This window comes from Petaurus breviceps, unplaced genomic scaffold (genome assembly GCF_028583685.1).
Source record: "Petaurus breviceps papuanus isolate PSGF00001 unplaced genomic scaffold, PetGlider_PUasm1.0 90879, whole genome shotgun sequence".
Lineage (NCBI taxonomy): Eukaryota > Metazoa > Chordata > Mammalia > Diprotodontia > Petauridae > Petaurus > Petaurus breviceps.
The window spans coordinates 13,786,072-13,805,129 of NW_027187368.1; the positions used below are offsets into that span (position 1 = coordinate 13,786,072).

Sequence of the window (19,058 nt, forward strand, 5' to 3'; positions counted from 1 at the left end):
CACACACACACACACACACACACACACACACACACACACACACACACTAGCCGGGTGACCTTGGGCAAGTTACTTAACCCCAACTGCCCTCCAAAAAGAAAAAAATTAAAAAAAAAAAAAGGCGTAGGAGTGTGGGACGGCAGTGTGGAAATGGACAGCCCTAGGAGCCAGGTGCCAGGAGCTATGGCAAGAGCACTGAGTTAGCTAGAGGAGCTCAAGCAGAATTCTGCATCAGTCACTTAATATCTCTGTAGACTTGGACAAGTCATTTCCCCTCATTGGAGCCTTACATTCCTCCCAGAAAATAATGAGGTAGGATGGGGTGGATTAAATGATTTCTAAGGTCCAGTTCTAAAGTCTATGGCCCTATCTGTTCACAGAAATATTCCAAAATATAACATTTCCATGACACTCTAAGACTTATAAAATGCCATCCACACAACATGATGATAGGAAGCCCAAGTATTATTTTGCCCACATTACAAGGAAGGAAACTGAGGCCCAGAAGGGAAATGACTTGCCTAAGGTCATATAGCTACAAGTGTCAGAGTTCATTTTATTACCCTTCTGTTGTCACTGTCCATTATAGAATCATAGACTTAGAACTGGGTGGGTCCTGAAAGACCATCTAGTCCAACCCCCTCATTTTACATGTGAGGAAATTGAGACCCAGAGAGGAAGTGACTTTCCCAAATAAGAAATAAATAGGACAGCTGGGATTCCAACCTAGGTCCTCCTCTGACTCCAAATGCAGTCATCTTTCTCCTACACCTCCCTCATTCCAGAATGGCTCCCTGGACCCAGCCCTCTGTATCGAAGGATACAGAGCTAGTCCTTGCCATCAGAGAGGAGACAGGAGAAGAGAGCTGGGAATTAGACATTTATACTTAGAGCTGAATGAGAGGCTTCAGACAGAGAGTTGTAGGAGCTGCAGGGAAGTATAGACCCTCTTGGGCCTGGGTAGTCAGGTAAGGCTTCTCAGAGGAGGCAGGTGGTGAGCTTCTAACGATGGGGAAGATTTGAAGGTAAAGAGGGAAGTGGTAATACATCATGCTTGAGGGGCTGAGAAAACTGGGAGAGCATAAGACAGGCAGAGGTACCTACCTGCCTTAGGGGGATCCCCCCTAGGTAACTCAGAGAAGAGGGGAGTGGAAGGAGCCGTGTTGGCAGCTCCCTGACCTCTGCTCCCTTGGCCATGGGTTAGAGGAGTGGCCCTTGGGGTATGCAGAGCCCTGAAAACCACCGTTACCCCTTTGGTTCCAGTTTATCGAATGCAGTTCCATCAGACCTTTGCAGAGATGAACCGACCATCCAATGAATGGAAGACAGTTTTGGGGGGAGTCTTCTTTTTCTTTGGCTTCACTGGACTCCTGATATGGTGGCAACGGTTATATGGTGAGTGGCTGGTTAGACAGGGACACAGCCTGGAGAATGACAGTTTTTACTTCCCCACCACCTCCCCAGGGCCCTGCAATTTCTGGGATCTTCTTTCGGGCCAGTAAGGAAGGCATAGTTATGGAGAGGTGTTGGTCAGTTTGTCTAAAGCCAGAGACAGAGTTGGGAGAGGGGTATCTTTGAAAATAGGGATTTATTCTTAGACATCGGAAGTATTTTACAAGGGCCTCGACCCATTCCCTTCCTCTTGCCCAGAAAGCAGTTAAATTCCCAGGGTTTAGAGGTTGGTGGATAAGTCACTGGTTCATAGTATTGATGGAAGAGTTCTTAGAACATAGAATGTCAAAACTGGAGAGGACTTTAGGAAGGGAAAGGGCATTTATTAAATGCCTACTGTGTCAGACAGGCCCTGTGCTAAGTGCTGAATGAATATTGTTTCATGCGACACTCACAACAACTCTGAAAGTTACTATTATTATCCCCATCTTACAGTGGAGGAAACTGAGACAGAGGTTAAATAGTCACACAGTTAAGTGCCTGAGGCTAAATTTGAACCTGGAGTCTCCCTGACTCCAGGCCCAGCACTCTATCCACTGTGCCACCTAAATGCCACCTTTTCAAGTATGAGGACTCTTTTTTAATGTCCCAAAATATCATGCATCCTCACATGATAGTAATTTTAGTAATTCCATTGAGAAAATACAGGATAAAAAAGCATAAAGATGAATAAAAATAAGTAGCAATTTAAATGAATTTATATTTTATTAAGTATGTCAGTTATAGACATTGGAAAATAATTGTTTGAAATATTCAGCCTACAAAAGATATGTTCGTTATTTATGTATTTACAGACCCCCTGCAGTTAACTCCAATTACCACCAATGATCAGGAACCATTGCCTTTGAACACGGAATACCCACACTGGATAGAACGTTAGAACACAGACTATTAGAGTTAGTTGATGTGATAGTGCCCAGGTTTCTGAGCACCCAACCCACTGCCCTTTTCTTCTCATGGTAATAAAAGGTTAAGGAAAATATTCTGAAAATACATGTGGCTGAACAAAGTGAAAAGGGCGGGCAGATGTAGGGAAACCTGCCCCTCCCTGCGTCTTCTAACTCCATTTGAAGTTGAGCCTAGAACTTTCTTAGCTCCTAGGTCATTTCCCATCTCAGCCAATACTGTGAGTATAGTCCTGGCCCCAGGATGGCTGAGATAGGAGAGGCTCAGGTAAGGATGGTTCCTGAGCAACAGTACCCACCACTTCTTCCCTTTGTAGTATTTCCAGAAAAGCCCATCACACTGTCTGAGGACTGGAAGTCGAAACAGTTGCAGCGGGTATTAGACATGAAGGGAAATCCAATTCAAGGTTTGGCTTCGCGGTGGGACCACGATCGGAAAGAGTGGAAGAAGTGACTGTCCAGCCTGAACTATCCTGGCTCATCCTTTCCAAGCCAACAGGCTGTCCCCACTCAACCCCATCCTTGGGCTAGCCCCCACTGAAAGCTTCTCTTTATTCCCTCTGCTCCCTTTCCTTCTCCTCATTTCCTCTATCTGCATCTCTCTTCATGAAACCTTTTTCCCTCAATAAAGAAGTATCAAACCTGGTACCTGGCCTTCTTAAGAGTACAGTTTAATTAATGGAGATGACACATACGTAAGATAACCAAATTGGCTGGATCTGAGGTTCCTAGAGAGAAAAGGAACCATAGAATTTTGGGGACTTGGTGACCTTGGACTTCTCTTCCCTCAGTTTCCTCCTTTGTAAAATAAGGGTGTTGGACTGACTGCAGTCTCCTAAGACTGTCAACTGTTCAAATCTGTTGATGAGCAATCGATGGAAAATTGGCTAAGATGGCATTAGGACAGGTTGATGGATGAAAAATGTGGCATTTGTCTCAGTTCATTCCAGCAGGAGGGCCTGGTTGAGAAGTTCACCAGTTCAGTTAGGGACTTTTAGAGATCAAAAATCCAAACCTTTTATTTTTACAGATGAAGAAAGTGAGGCCCAGAGAGGTCAGGTTACTTGCTTAGTTAACTAAGGTCACACAAGTAGCTAGCAGGAGAATCAGGATTCAATACCAGGTACTTTGGCTCTCGATTTCAGCATGCTTTTCATTACCCTGTACTATTTCAAGTTTGTGCAAAGGCAATGGTCTGAAGGACGAAGACTGGGGTCCAGGGGGTCTGGAGGTTACAGTTCCAACAGTATCCACAAGAGGGCAGCTGAATTCTATCCCTTACACAGAAGTGTGGGTAGGAATTGGAGGGAAGGACTGACTTAGGAGATAGGGATCAGGCCCAAAGGGGAGTGAGTCTCCCCTCAACCCCCAACACATTCCAGGCAAGAGAGAATGATGCTATAAAAGGCCCATCCCCACAGGCCTGGGAGTGAGATGGAAGAAGGGGAAATGCTCGGTTCCCATTGCCACTTGTCTCCCCCCCACCCCCACCTCCTTTTTGGACTCCCCCATTACACAAGAAGCACTCACTACCAGCAAATCAAACACAGTTTATTAGTTGAACTGCACTTCCACCATCACACAGACTACTTCAAAGAGCCAGGATATGGGAGAAGGGAGACCCCCTAGACCTGGGCTGGGGAGTGATCAGTCTCCCCTACCCCTAGGGGCACTGAAGAGGGAAGGTGGGGCTAAATGAGGGAGGGGGAACCATCTCCCCAAGCGTTCACCACACGGCAGCCCTGCAGAGCCTCACATAAATACAGACACGCTTAACAAAAATAGTATATCATCTTCACAAGGAATAAAAACTAATCTCAAATATATACAGCAAAGACAAGACTATGATACAGGGGCAAGGTGGCGTGGGGAGGGTCAAGGGGTGGTGGTGGTGGTGAGGAATTGGCTGATCCATCAACTGGGATAAGGAAAGCACTTTTAATGGTAGGGAGGTGCCACTTACATGACAGAGGTCACAGGTTGGCAGGCTGTGGGAAGGGACAAACAGCCTGGCCTGGCTAAGCAGTGAGCACCCCAAATATGAATTCTGAAGGCGCAGGGAGGAAAGAGTATGGGGATATGGCATGAGAGGGAAGTTAGTGTGGTGGAGTCAAATCTTTCTCAGAACCAACCTCCCTTCTCCCTGCTCCCCTTTTCTAGCTGCCAAGCAAACAGGCTGTCAGGATCTCAGAGATCAGCCAGTCCATCACCTCATGTGACAGAAGAGGCTCAGAGGACTGATTTGCTCAGCGTCACACAACTCCTCAGTGGTGAAGTTGAGAACTGGGTCCAGGTCTTCTCAGCCCTAGGTCCAGTACTCACTCCACTAGAACATGGCCACTTTAAACGAGAGTGGTCCTGAGAGCCCCTGTAATTATAGCACCCCCAGGTGTCGCTGGGCATCCTTGGGGCCCCCTTCACCTCTGGGTCTCAGTTCCACCTGTTTATCTGGGCATTGGTTGAAAGTGATTCAGGGGAGAGGCAGGTCCACATCCTCCTGGGATCTCTAAGAACTAAGATGACTAAGGAATACAGCTGTAAACAGCTCTCAGCTGCTACTTTTCCCAGGTCTCTCCCATTTTTCTTGATGGGTAGGAGCTAAATGGGGGGTGGGGCGTGCAACTAAGCAGTTCTAGGACTCAGAAATGGTGTGGAACTGACACCCATCATTACCTTCCTTCTGCAAACCCACTAACTCCAGCAAGAAATATTGGTCCAACTGACCAGCCAAGACAGTCAAAGCCAGGGCAGGTCATTTTCCTGAGACACTTTGGGTCACCTGTATGAGTGGATTCCTAGGCTACTTCTAAAGGTGGTGGGTGGGACATGGTTTGGAATTACCAGAAGGAACAGTATGCTTGGAGAGGTCCCTGAGGCTGGCCAAGCCTGGTGATCTGGAACCTGTGACATCTAACTACAGGGTTACACAAGCAAGCCACCCACCCCCTGCTTCAAGAAGGAAGTTCTTAGAGAAAATCTGTCCTTAGTAATAATGTAGAGGCCCAGATCTAAGATTAGCTCTTCTTGGCCCTTCCCAACACTAGGAGCTGCAAGGGGAATAAAATTATCCATTCTCATAACACAAAAATAAAAACGAAGTTGATTTTTTCTTTGTTTTTTTTTTTTTCCTGGAAAATTCTATGGGAGTTTTTGTAAGTTTTTTTTGATCCTTCTTGATTTGGTCAGGTTGGGGGAAGGGCCCAGCTCTAGGAAGTCTGATGGAGGACAGAGGTCATTACTAGGCATCCAGCACCGCCCCAGTGTGGTAGAGGTTCAAGAAGTTGCATTTTTTGTTTTTTTCTTTTTGGAGGACTTAAGAGATTGAACAGAAAAAGGGCCCAAGGGTCTCAGACTGCATACTACTGGGGACCTTGGAGGTGGAGAGGGGATTGGGACCACAGGAGAAGGCCTGGTTTAGCCCCATGTGATAGACGTCAGTTGCATGTAGTGGATTTCCTCTGTGGCAGGACAGAGTACAGGCCAAAATGGGTTGGAGTGGGTGGATCAGAGAGGTTCCAAGGTAGATTCAGTGTATGGTCACTTCCGGCTGAATAGAGACCCCAGCAGGACTACACCAGCCACTGTCATGCCAGTCAGCAGCCATCGGTTGAAGCGTTCCTGGCCCTTACGGCTCTCTGCAGCTGCATCATTCCCATAAAGCTCCACGAAGGTGTCCTGCAGGGGAGAAAGGACTTGTTGGAGGCAGTTGTGACTAGGAGTCAACAGAAAACTAATGCAGACAAGAGCCCAAAGCACTACCTGGGAAAAAGACCAAGGACTTTCTTGCTACACAAATATAGGATTTCTGGCCAGTCTTCAATAAGGTCCGTTTGTGTTTCCCAATCCCAGCCCACAAAATTACCTATCACCAGTAGCAAAGTAAAGAAATGGCAACCAAGTTGTTCCTGTAACACCAAATTGAGGGCAGGGTAAAGGCTCAGAGGTAAAGGCTCAGTTTTCTAAAGGTTAGGGAGGACATCACTTACTTACATCATGAGACACAGTGTGGAAACCTAAACAGAACACTGGACTGGGTAAACTGGGTTCTGCCATTTACTAAGTGTGACTCTGGGCAAGTCATTTAACCTCTGAATTGGTATCCTCATTTCATTGAATGTTAGAACAAAAAGGTCTTTAAAACATGTTGGCACAAAAAAGATAGTATACCCAAACTAGAGAGGAACTTTAGGATATTAAATAGAATGAGAGAGCTGGAGCGGACCACAGAAGAGAAGGAATAGAGACAGGAGAGTATCAGAATGGAAGGGCTCACAGAACACACAGAATGTTAGTGCTGCTGAGGAGCTGAAATGGGACATCAGAGTTGAAAAGGACCCTAGAACATAAAACAGAAAACGTCTGAGTTAGAAAAGACCTTTGATATCATCTAGTCCAACTCCTTTATTTTACAGATGGGGAAACCTAAGTCCCAAACAGCTCAATGTCACAGTAAGGCAGGGGAAAACCCAGTCTACCAGTACTCATTTTACTCTTCTAGACAGCCTTTCTCTTTCAAAATGGGGATAATAATCCAGTCCTACCTCCCCAGAAGGTGGTTGTGAGGTAATGGACTGCACTCTGCTATATAAATGCAGGAATTCAAGGAGGCAAAGTATCAGGGACCTTAGGTGGAGGAGGAAAAAGGAAGAAGAGAATAGAAGGGCTGCATAGGCCAGGGAAACAGGGCTGGAGATCCATGGGGGAAGCAGGAACTGTGCCCAGGAGGAGACAACTGGTCAATGGTTCTGCTGATGGATGTCCTCTCAATGAGGGAGGCTTGTGTAATGAGGTGGAAGGCATACAATTAACCAGGTTTGGAGGCACAGTCATGACTGAGTATTGTTTGCTTTGCTCCAAGAGGAAAAGCAGATTCTCACTACCAAACCCTATCTATCCTAGTCAATAACACCAACCAACTCCTTCTGGACCTTCTACCTCTCTTACTCCTCCTCTAGTAGAACTCCTCCAAACAGCCTGAAGTCTAAGCACTTAATCAATTTATGCTAATCTACATTAGTACCTACCTGCCTCAGAAATTTATTAAAGCACTTTCCCAAAGCTATTGGATAATAGGGTCTTCTGACTCCAAACCTGAGGTACCTGATGGCAGGGTCCATAACTTGGCTTCCCTCTTATCCCCACCATATATACTTATAGGATGATTGGATGTGAATGGATGGAAGGGATCTTAGAAATCACTTGAAACAAGAAGAAACTGAGGTGGGGTCTGGAAAGGGGACATGATTTGCCCAAGATCACACACACGTGAGAAAAGCGCTGGCCCCGAAGTCAGGAGGACCCGAGTTCAGTTCCGGCCTCAGACACTTAACACCCACACAAAAAAACTAGCCGTGTAACCTTGAGCAAGTTACTTAACCCCAACTGCCCTCCAAAAAAAAAAAGAAAAAAAAAAAGATCACACACCAGGTGGAAAGTAGCAGAGGCAAAAACTGAACTCAAGTCTTCTGACTCCAAACCCAGTTTTTTGGCTCTCAGGTCTGGGCATCACATGGAGGCTTGGATTAGGAAACTAAGGTCCCTTCTAATTTTTAGATTTAGATTTCAAGCTGAGGACACTAAGAGGACTGACTACCCATGTCTAAGAATCTCTTTCTACAGGATCACAGAATGTTAGAGATGGAAGGGGCTTTATTTATTTATTGCTTTTTGGAGGGGGAAGGCAGGGCAATTGGGGTTAAGTGACTTGCCCAAGGTCCCACGGCTAGTTTTGTGTTAAGTGTCTGAGGCCGGATTTGAACTCAGGGTCCTCCTGACTTCAGGGCCGGTGCTCTATTCATTGCACCACCTAGCCACCCCTGGAAGAGACTTTTAAAAGCACCTAGTTCAATGCTATCTTATAAAGAAGGAAACTAAGGCTAACAAAGGGAAGGAGCTTGTTCAAAGTCATACTGTGAATCAGGGGTGAAGCAACAACAAGATTCCAGGTCTGCTGATTCTCTGTCTCACTGACTCTTTAACATGGATCCTGGACCAGCAGGCAGACTGAGCAGTTTGGGGCCAGGCTTCAAGTTCATCCACTGAGGCTGAGCTTACACTTGAGGGCTGGTGAATAACCAACAAGCATTCATGGAGCCCTTACTATGTGTGGTGCCCTCTTTTTGGTGCTGTGGGATATACACTCCTTAATAAAAGCATTTATAAGGTACCTGGAGTCACAGGATATACATGGAAAGAGCAATAGACCAGAGGATCTGGGTTCAAAGCCCAGCTCTGCCAATCACTACCTGTCTGCATAACCTTGAACAAATCATTTAACCTCTCTGGGTCTCAGTTTCCTTCTCTGTAAAATAAGGGTACTAAGATCCCTTCTAGCTCTTAGAAGTCATTCATTGTAGTGCAATGGAAAGAACACTGGGACGAAATCTTCCCTCAGCCATTTATCGTTATCCAGGAGACCTTGGGCGAGTGACTTAACTTCTCCAGGTGATAGTTTTACTATCTAAAAAAATAAAGGAGTTGAACTAGACAACCCTAGATGGTCCTGATGAGGTGTAGGCTCTGGGAGCCCCCCTTGAACTCTGATTAAATTGTCCCATTTGATGAGGCATTTGCATGAGGCCATAAGCCTTACATTGTGGCTGACCCAAACTTCTTGTTACTAGACTTCCCACCCTTGAGCCTATCAAAATATCAATCCACCCTTGAACTGGCCTAGCCCCCCATTGTCTGGAGTCTCCAGGTAGCCACCAGTTCTCAGTCTGACCCTATGAATTCACAAGATCATGGCTGGCTGGCGTAGTCAAGTAAAGCTTCAGAGAGCAGTAGGATTTGAGCTGAATTCTGAAGCTAAGGCAAGATTTAGATGAATGGATCTAGAGTGGGAGGAAATCTCAAGGTCATTGGTCAACAGACCAGAGGAACCAATCACAAAGGCGTGCCCACAATGGAATGGTGTATCTTGTGAAGCAGTAAGATTTCCATTACTATAAATAAGGCAGATCCAATGGACTCCTTTTCCCTGGGAAAGACATCCATCCATAGTTTTTCCTGATCCACAGGGAGCGAGGGATCCAAGGCAGAAGCCACATGATCTACTTAGAAACCCTAAGAGTCTCAACTCCAATGCTTCCCAGTTAGAGGGAGGATCAAAAAAATCGAGTACAAATGGCCAGGAAGGATTACTGGATCAAAACCTAATTATTTGAGGGGGCAGAGGAGCATACCCAATATCTCAGTGAAGCTATTTCCTAACCAGAGGAAGAGATGCCTAGGTTTCTGGCAGGGCCCTTTCCTAAGAATTGAGCTGGGAACCACAGGGAATTTTAGGTCTTTGCTGGGGCCTAATGAGTAAACAAGCTCTTGTCCCCACAGAGACACAAAGCACATAATGTCCAGGAACAGTCACTCAAAGAGAGCAGAGAACAGTAGCTTTGATGCAACAACAAACAAAGCTCACATATTTTCCTCTCTCCTTCCCTGCCTTCCTCCCTACTCCACCCCCACCCTTCAGGCTCTGGTGCATTCCTGTTCAGCTTCTGGGGAAGTGGATAACAGGAATTCATTCTGGGTAAAATATGCCAGGTTCTCCATGGAATTTGGATCCTGGGCATAGGTCTGTGCCCAGAAAGATGGGCTCTGTTTTTAAATGCAGCTGAGAAGCAATGGGGTGTGGGTATATTTAGCTATTGGTTCATAACACCCTTGGAAACAACCACAGTCATTTTCTCTGCTGGCCCAGATAAACAAACAGGGCTGCCAGTCTGGAAAAGCAGAGATAAGCCCTGACCTGCCCCCTTCCCCCCAGGCCTCCCTCATCACCAATAGCTTAGGTGTTATGTTCTATTACAACCAAGCTTATGTTTACGGGTGAGGGTTCTGAAAGTCAGAGGGGCAATGAGAATATTAAGGTTTCTAGGAAGCTCCTAGGGAGGAGGCCTTTGGCTTGGGCCAGGACAGAAGCAGGGCCACTGCTAGGCTAATGGTAATAGTTGCTATGGGGAAGTATGCGGGGCTTCTACCTCCCCCTAGCAACATAGTAATGGATGTCACCCTTTGCCAAAAGCCCTGAAGAAAGGTTACAGTCTCACAGAATGGTGGGGCTGGGAAAACTTTAGAAAATGGAATGTTAAAACACACAATGTTAGAGCTTCAAGGGATCTTTTTTGAACATACAATGTGAGGGCTGTTAAGAAACTCAGATCATCTAGTCTGACCCCTTCATTTGAAAGAGAAAGAAAAAAAAGAAGCTGAGAAAGTGATCTCTCTAGATCACTAGCTAGAAGCAGAGCTGAGTCTTGAACCCAGCTTTTTGGGCTGCTCAGCTGATATCTACCTCAACCCTCTGCTTCCACAAGACTGGTCCAATTTCTGGATCCTCAGTTCCCCCTTTATGGCTTTTCTCACATCTTTCTTCCTCCTCTCTAGCTCATCCTTGAAATCACACTTCAGGAAGTCTTTCCTGGCTATGCCAATTCACAGTCATCTCTTCCTCAGAATTCCTGATGTTCTTCCTGCATGTGCCACTCACTGGGTCCTTGGCACAGACTCCCTGGAACTGCCAGTGATGCAGCTCTCTAGCCAGGCTTATCTATTCCTAACATCACAGAGCCAGTTCCTTCCCAACTAAACTCACAGTGTGTCTCCAACAACAGAGGACGGAGTGTGGCACCACACAGTGAAAAATGCAATCGACACGGGACAGACAACCTGGGCTCAAGTTCTGATTTCAACATGCACTAGTTGTGTCACTTCAATTCTGAGCTGCAATTTCTGCCACTGTAAATGAGGATAGTAAAAGTTGCACTATCTACACCTCACACATGGTTGTTTTGGTAAAGCATTTTGTAAACCTTCAAGCTCTACAGAAACATGAGTTAATCTTAACCTTGTCTTGCAGGAAAGAGTCTAATGCTCTTGGGTATGCAATGCCAATCAGTAAGAGCTTCACTTGAGGGCCAGCTCCAGCAGCTAGCTAGGGATGTCAATGCGTGGACCAGTGTTCAATGATCCCAGCATAGGCACCGTGTGGGAGCTGCTTCCTGAATGATTTTTCCATTTTTCAAGGTCCAGATGAAGGCCCATTTCATCTGTGAAGCTTTCCCTAACCACCCAAGCTCAAGGTCAACCATACCTCTTCCAGCCCTGCAGATACAGAAGCCTAAGAAATAATCTGAACTTCAAAAGAATTTGTGTATTCATCCTGTCTTTCCAACCAATCTGTAAACTCCTTAAGGATACAGACTGCATCTTGTACCCTGAGTGTATTCCATATAGGTCTGAACACAGGACCAGGCACACAGGTTAGATATGAAATAGCCACTCCAGACCACAGTAAACAGGAAAGCAGGGGGAAGGAAGGGTTGTTGTTGTTCAGTCATGCGACCCTGTGGACCTTACTGTCCATGGAGGTTTTTGGGCAAAGATCCCAAAGTGGTTTGCCATTTCTTTCTCCAACAGATTAAAGCAAACAAAAGTTAAGTGACTTGTCAAGAATAACCCAGAGAGTAAGTGTCTGAGTCCGTGTCTGAACTCAAGTCTTTCTGACTCCAGGCCCAGTGCTCTAGCTGCCTCTTGGTAGGAAGGGGAGAGGTGATCAACAGCTAGATTTCAAAGTAGTTGTCGATCTAGAGCAGCAGATTTTAAGAGACTACTACCAAGCAAACCCAGCGCTTCCATTGTACAGATGAGGCCCAGAAGAAAGGACTTGACCATGGTCATACGGGCACTAAGTTCTTCCTCTTCCTCCTTGCTTCCCTCTCTCCCTACTTTTACAGCACACATTTATGTAACTTTACAGAGTGCCATGTGTGCTGATTCTCAAAAGCCCTGTCACACAGAGATATAAAGATTACTCCTATTTTATTGTATTTATTTATTTTATTTTTTTGTCTTTTGGAGGGCAGTTGGGATTAAGTAACTTGCTCAAGGTTACACGGCTAGGTTTTTTTTTGTGTTAAGTGTGTGAGGCCGGATCTGAACTCAGGTCCTCCTGACTGGGGCTGGCGCTTTACTCACTGCGCCACCTAGCCGCCCCTAACCCTTATTTTAGAAATGACAAAATTGAGGCCCAGAGAAAAGTAATTTACTCCAAGTCACCCAACTAGTGGGTGGCCAAGTCAGAAATCCAACTCAAATCTCATCTCCGGTCTGGAGCACTTTGTAGTACCATTGAGTATGGGACTTTTCTTACCTGGACCAACAGCGCTTTGTTAGTGGGTATGGTGAAAAACAAACAACTTATTGGGTAGGCCTCATGATCATTTCAATGTGGTGTGTTCTCCTGGTATAAAGGCTCAAAGTCAAGTCAGGCTGGTGGGAACAAAAGTGACTGACTAAACCTCAGCAGGCAGGGGGAGAATGGATAACATAGAAAAATACACAATACAGGAATGAAGAGGGAAAATAAAACACTCCCTTTTCCAAGTCACCATTAGGGAACAAACTCCCTTACCAAACCTAACCTGCCCTTCCTCTTGGGTGGTTCCAGAGGGGGCTGGGTCCACTGCTTCCTTCCGGGCTATTTTGGGAAGAGGTAGTCTGGGAAGAGGAACAGTATGGGGGAGGTGGGGGCAGGCAGAAAGCTCCCCCACACCCATCTAATCTTAAGTCCAACATGAAGGCTGTGTCACTCACTGAGTCATTTCCCCTTTCTGTGCTTCAGTTTCTCCTTTGAACAAAGGAATGATAATGTCTTTTGGGTTTAAGAACAGGACTATGTTAGGAGAGTCTTGGGAGACAGCAGAAAGAGTGAAAATGGGGGAAATTGAGTGTCTATTTAACACTCCTAGTAAATGAAAAGGTCAGGGATTTCACCAATTGACTCACTGATTCAAGAGCTGCTGGAAGGGACCCTAGACACCATTTAGTTCAATATGCTCCTTTTACAAATGAGAAAATTGGAGTCAGAGAGAGGAAGGGACCTACCTGATGTCACATAGCTAGTGAGAAACAGAACTGGTACTCTAATCCTGGTTGGTAAAACCCCAAGTTCAGGGCATTTCCCACTACACACACATCTCTGGGTCTCCTTGTTTCCTCTTTCTTCAAGTGAATACACCAAGTTCCATATCCCAGCATGACTAGAAGTTTGGGGGGTTTTTGGAGGTGGAGAGGAGAGGGGTTAAAGAGAAGGAGAGGCTTTTCTCCAAAGAACTGTTATGGACTTGAGGATAAAAAAATGAGACTTTGGGGAAAGGCTTAACAGAAGTTACTATGGAAACTGGGGCAAACCGTGCCTGGGGAACACACATAGGTGGGTTTCTTGGTATTAGAAAGTAATGAGGGGGCGGCTAGGTGGCACAGTGAATAGAGTGCCGGCCCTGGAGTCAGGAGGACCTGAGTTCAAATTCGGCCTCAGACACTTAATACATAGACTCAAAATCTGGCCATGTGACCTTGGGCAAGTCACTTAACACCAACTGCCCTACCTTCCTCCCTACAAAAAAAAAAAAAATAATGAGACAGGTCTCCTTCATGGCTATCTTTCCCCAGCTCTGAGGTTAGCAGCTACCCTCCCTTCTCCCTACCTCAACCCGATTAATTCTGAGAAGCCACCCACACTTGGCATTCTCATTTCTTGGAAAAGGAAATGGGGGAGGGGAGAGGGAAGAGAAGAGAGCTATCAGACACTACAGTCTTCCAAATCTGCTATAGGTCCTCAAGAAGGCTAGCTTGACAATCTTAGGGTCTGCCTCCTACTCGTTCCAGGCCCACATTTGCCACTTGCCACTCAGTGGAATTAAAAAAAGGCACCCTGGCTGGGGAGACACAGGTCAAGCAAGTTATGAAGACATGATAGGAGGGACTGACCGGACGGATGATAAGAAAGCTTTCCTCTCTGGGCTTGTTTCCCCATCTGTACAATGAGGTAGCTGGTATTAGACAGTCTCTCAGGCCACTCCTAGCTGAAGCATTTTAGGTTCTAAGAACAAAGTGATCTGCATTAAAGTAAGAATTACTTTTTCTTTCTTGGGTTGGCTCTATGGGTAGACAAGGGCTCATTCTTATCAGTACTTAACAGGCAACATGTCGTAGGATGAGCACTGGATCTAGAGGCAGAGGATTCGAGTTCAAATCCTCGCTCCCCTACTTATTGCTTGTCTGACACTGGACAAGTAATTGTTCCTTCTCGAGGCTAACTATAAAATGAGGAATTTTAATGAGATTATATCTAAGATCCATTCTAGCTCCAAATCCTATGATCCTATCAATTCACTACTTTAGCTTCTCATGTATCTTGTTCCCCCAATTTGAGGACTTGGTCTTAAGCATATTTTCCACAATAAAAAGAACTATTCTTTCTCTCCTCCTCAGTCCTATATTTCACCAAACTACCTTGCCAACTTGGGAAAGGTAGGAAGCCCAGAGACACTGTAAACCCATGTTCTATCCTCTAAGCAAGATTTCTAGAGATCCAGCAGTAAAAGAAAGAAAAAAATGGTACTCTCTCACCTCCCTTTCTAGGCACCTCTCACTCCTGGGGTCTTCTAACTTGGTCTACGCAGGGGTCCAGGGGCAATCAAAGCAATTCTCTGGTTGGTCAGGGCAAACTCTGTGCTGTTGCCTCCCCCGGTTTAACTTTTTCCCAATTCCTGCTCCAACTTTCCTTTCCTTACCCCCATTCTCATCATGGCTGATTTTCACTGTTTGTGATGAGGTAGTTTGGTGACAAGTCAGAGCTGGTATGACCTTGAACCAGACCTCTTTAGGCCTCAATTTCCTCATCCCTAAAATAAGTGGATTGCAGCAAAAGATCTCCAATGTACCTCCCCCTTTCAGTTCTAAAATCTATAATCTCTGGTTTTAAATTCTAGTTCCAGATTTATGATTCACCAACTCCCTGTGTAACTTTGGGCAAGTTGCCTCCCTTTTCTGGGTCTCAGTTTCCTTCTTTGCAAAATGAAGGGGGCAGATCAAATGATTTTTCAGCTCCAATATTCTAAAATTTTGTTTAAAGTGTTTCAGACTAAGGTGTGAATGACTAATAAATGGCCTAACCCTTCCCAAGGGCTCTTTGTAATCCCAAAATAAAAGAAGATTCACTAAATTAGTGGAATGTATGGGAAAATATATTTTTCCTGGTTTTTTGTTCTGCTTTCTCCCCAACCCCAAGCCAAATGAATGATGTCATATACTTGGCAAACCGTCCCCCTACACCACAAAGGTTCACTATAATCATTTAATATTAGAGTTGCAAGGGACCTTAAGAGAGATAGCACAGAATAATGAGAAACCAGGTGGTCTGGTAGAAAGAGCACTGAATCCAGGATCAGAAGGATCATAAGTCTTAGTTAAAAATCCTAGCTCAGATACTTATAAGACGTGCTGCTTTGGACAAATCACAGTCTCCCTGGGTCATTTCCTCATTTATAAAAAGCTGGTTTGGAGCCAGATGGCTTCTAAAAGTTCCTTCTGACTCCATCCGAGTATTCTTTGAGATTCACTAGTGTCTAGTCTGATGTCCCTTCACAGATGAGTGAACTTAAGGCTCAGAGTTGAAGTTGCTGGTAAGTGGCAAAGCTGGGCTCAGAATGCAGCTCTCTGGACTCCCGGCTCTATAAGCACTACTTTCTGGAGGCTGAAACGGCCGTGGGAATTTGCACTTCTCTACATAGGCTATCCATAAGGCTCCCCAGGGTGCTCTGGACAGCCGCCTGGCCGGCCTGTGTCACTGAGACCTTTCTACCCCAGCACTAGCTCAGACTAGCCCAGGCAAGTCCAGATATTTTCAGGAACCTTTATCTGATAGGAAATGTTTGGAATTCCTGAGCTGATGGCAACAGCCCCAGACCCCCCAGAAACCAGCAAATCTCTGTAGTATCCCTTTCTTCCCAACCCCCAGCATTTCTCTTGCCAAACAAAAAAAAACTCCTCAAAATTAGGGGGGCCTTTAGAGAGGCTCGAAGTATTGCATTTCCTACATTCCAGTCTGCCAACCTTCTGAATCCTTCCCCTATGGTCGGTCTCTCCCCTGAAGATGCAGAAACCAAGATATCTAAGATAAAAAGGAAAATCCCCTGCCCATCAAGAGCTTGTATAATCAGTACCCTGAAGCCAGCTAGAGTGAGGTTCACTGTTTACAAATCATCAGCAAAAGAACAACTTGATGGTTTTCCAAGGTTATCTCAGAAGCTCCCTGGTCATACATGGTGTCACACTCCCATTGTACCCCGTGGGTTGTTACAAAAATGAGAGATCAATTTGGATTCACAAGATGAGGAAGTTGAGGCACAAATCTGTTCAGGATTTGTGGGAAATCCAGGAAGGCTTCCTGACAATGAGAATATTTGAATTAGGTCTTGAAGAATAGTCTTAGTGGAAAAATATTAAGTCACAAGATCTAGATTCTACTTTCATCTCCATCTCTGACTGAACTGACTAAATGACCTTGGACAAGTCATTTCAGCTATTCCAGCTCCAAATTACTCAAATCAGTAAAGTAGATGTAAAATGCTTTCTCAGGAAAGATTTTTTTGGGGTTTTTTGCCTTTTTATCATTACAACCTCATGATACTGCCTGGCACACAGTAAGAGCTCACTTAATAAATGTTTGTTGAACTAAAACATACAAAAATATTTATAGCACCTCCTCCTGTGGTGGCAAAGAATTGGAAATTGGATGCCCGTCAACTGGGGAATGGCTGAACAAGTTGTGGTATATGAATGTAATGGAATACTATTGTGCTGTAGGAAATGAGGAGCAATGGGGCGTCCAGGTAGCACAGCGAGTAAGAGCACCGGCTCCAGTGTCGGGATGACCTGGGGATCAAATCCAGGGCTCAGACACTTAGCACCCACCCAGAAAACACCTGGCCGTGTAACCTTGAGCAAGTTACTTAACCCCAATTGCTTTAAAAAACAAACAAAAAAAAGAAATGAGGAGCAAGAGTACTTCAGAAAAACCTGGAAAGACTTATGTGAACTGATGCTGAATGAGGTGAGAAGAACCAAGGAAACATGGTGCACAGTTACTGCCACATTGTGCAAAGACTCAATTTGATAGACTTGGCTCTTCTCAGCAATGCACAGTTCTAAGAAAACTCTGAAAGGCTCATGATAGAAAATGCTATCCACATCCAGAGAAAGAACTACGGAGTCTGAATGCAGACTGAAGCATACTATTTGCTCTCCTTCCTTTTTTTTTTTGTTTTGTTCCTTCTTTCTTGTGGTTTATCCCTTTGGTTCTAATTCTTCTTTACAAGATGACTAATGTGAAAATTTATGAATGTATATGAAGAGCCTATATCATATTGCATGCCATCGTGGGGAGGGGAAGAAGGTGGAGAAAATTTAAAATTCAAAAGCTTGTGGAACCGAATGATGAAAACTAAAAATTAATTAATTAATTAAAAATGTAAAAAGATGCTTGTTGAATTGAGGATGGGGATCATAATGGTGAGGTAGAAAAAAATACTTAAACTAGAAACCAAGAAAACCTGTCTTTAGCCTCAGCTCTGTTATTAGACTCTCTACTAGTTAACTTTGTAAGCCCGATTAAGTCATTTCTCTGCATCTACATTTCCTCCTTGGCAAAAAAAAAAAGAAAAAAGAAGGAAGGGATTAAGAATAGCTCATCTCTAAAGTATATCCTTTTTTTTGGTTTTGTTTTGCTCTTTTTTTTTTTGAGGGGGAAGGTAGGGCAATTGGGGTTAAATGACTTACCCAAGGTCACACAGCTAGTTTTTTTGTGTTAAGTGTCTGAGGCTGGATTTTAACTCCTCCTAACTCCAGGGCTGGTACTCTATTCACTGAGCCACCTAACTACCCCTCTAAAGTATATTCTACCCCTAACAATCTATGACTGTATCACAGTGATGGATGGTGGAAAGGAACCAAATTTCTCATTTCCAGTCAAATATGGAATCTACAAGCCCCAGATACTTAATCTTCTTTAAGCTGTACGTAGAAAATATTGACTTCCCATATGTCCAAGAAGGCGGTAAAATTTGGGTCAGATTATGAAAGTGAGAAGTTGAAGGCAACACAGCAGCAAGTGATCCTCTACTGTCTTGCTAGACTAGAAATACAGAGCTACTCATAGGCCCAATTTTGCTGGGATGGCAAAGGAGCTCAGACCTGCTCTATTTCCGACTGGATTGGTTTTGCCCCTCCTTAAGCTAATGCAAGGGGCTCACCACATTAATGCTGAACTTAGTACAGACACCTATCAGTTTAATCCATTGCTGCTCAGAGCTCCCAAACTCAAGAAATTGGCCAGCTATCCCAGCAGCAGTTTTACAATATATCTTCACTCACCAGGGGCCTTCATGCCTCTTGTGTGGACTAATGTAATAGCTTACTAACTGACCTCCCAGAACCCAGTGTCTCTCCTTCCCCAATCCATCATCCTCACAACTGCCCAACTGATATTCCTAAAGCACAGATCCAACCACAACACTCCCTGTACATACCACGCCCAAGGACAGCAATATTCCCCTTCCACTGCACATTATGGAATCCCCACATCATTCAAGGATCTACTTGGGTGCTGCTTCCTACAGAAAGACTATCCTGAACCCCTACAGTAGACAATCACAGCACCTCCTCTCTACAAATTATCCGATATTTAATTGTTTGTGCATACGATTTCTCCCCTGATGGAATATAAACTCCCTGAGAGAAATTATTTTTTCTCTTTGCCAGTGTTAAATTAACAAATACTAGTTGGATGAATTGTGCAGATGTTTTAATATTCTCCATTCTAAAGTGTCTTCTGGCTCTGACGCTCTACCAGGTCCAACA

General features: G+C 44.8%; 2 protein-coding genes across 6 annotated transcripts in view; one reads left to right on the plus strand and one right to left on the minus strand.

The window, feature by feature from the left end:
* COX4I2 (cytochrome c oxidase subunit 4I2) overlaps positions 1 to 3,003 on the plus strand; it is an 8,923-nt gene extending 5,920 nt beyond the window's left edge. The window contains exons 5-6 of the mRNA XM_069073902.1: positions 1,264 to 1,395; positions 2,675 to 3,003. Of these exons, the coding sequence (XP_068930003.1) occupies positions 1,264 to 1,395; positions 2,675 to 2,811 (269 nt within the window). The 3' untranslated portion in view covers positions 2,812 to 3,003. The remainder of the gene's footprint in view (positions 1 to 1,263; positions 1,396 to 2,674) is intronic.
* An 884-nt stretch (positions 3,004 to 3,887) lies between these two features.
* Positions 3,888 to 19,058, minus strand: part of BCL2L1 (BCL2 like 1) — a 46,127-nt gene continuing 30,956 nt past the window's right edge. For all 5 annotated transcript variants that reach the window (XM_069073899.1, XM_069073900.1, XM_069073898.1 and 2 more), the window contains exon 3: positions 3,888 to 6,032. In XM_069073899.1, the coding sequence (XP_068930000.1) occupies positions 5,895 to 6,032 (138 nt within the window). In that variant the 3' untranslated portion in view covers positions 3,888 to 5,894. The remainder of the gene's footprint in view (positions 6,033 to 19,058) is intronic.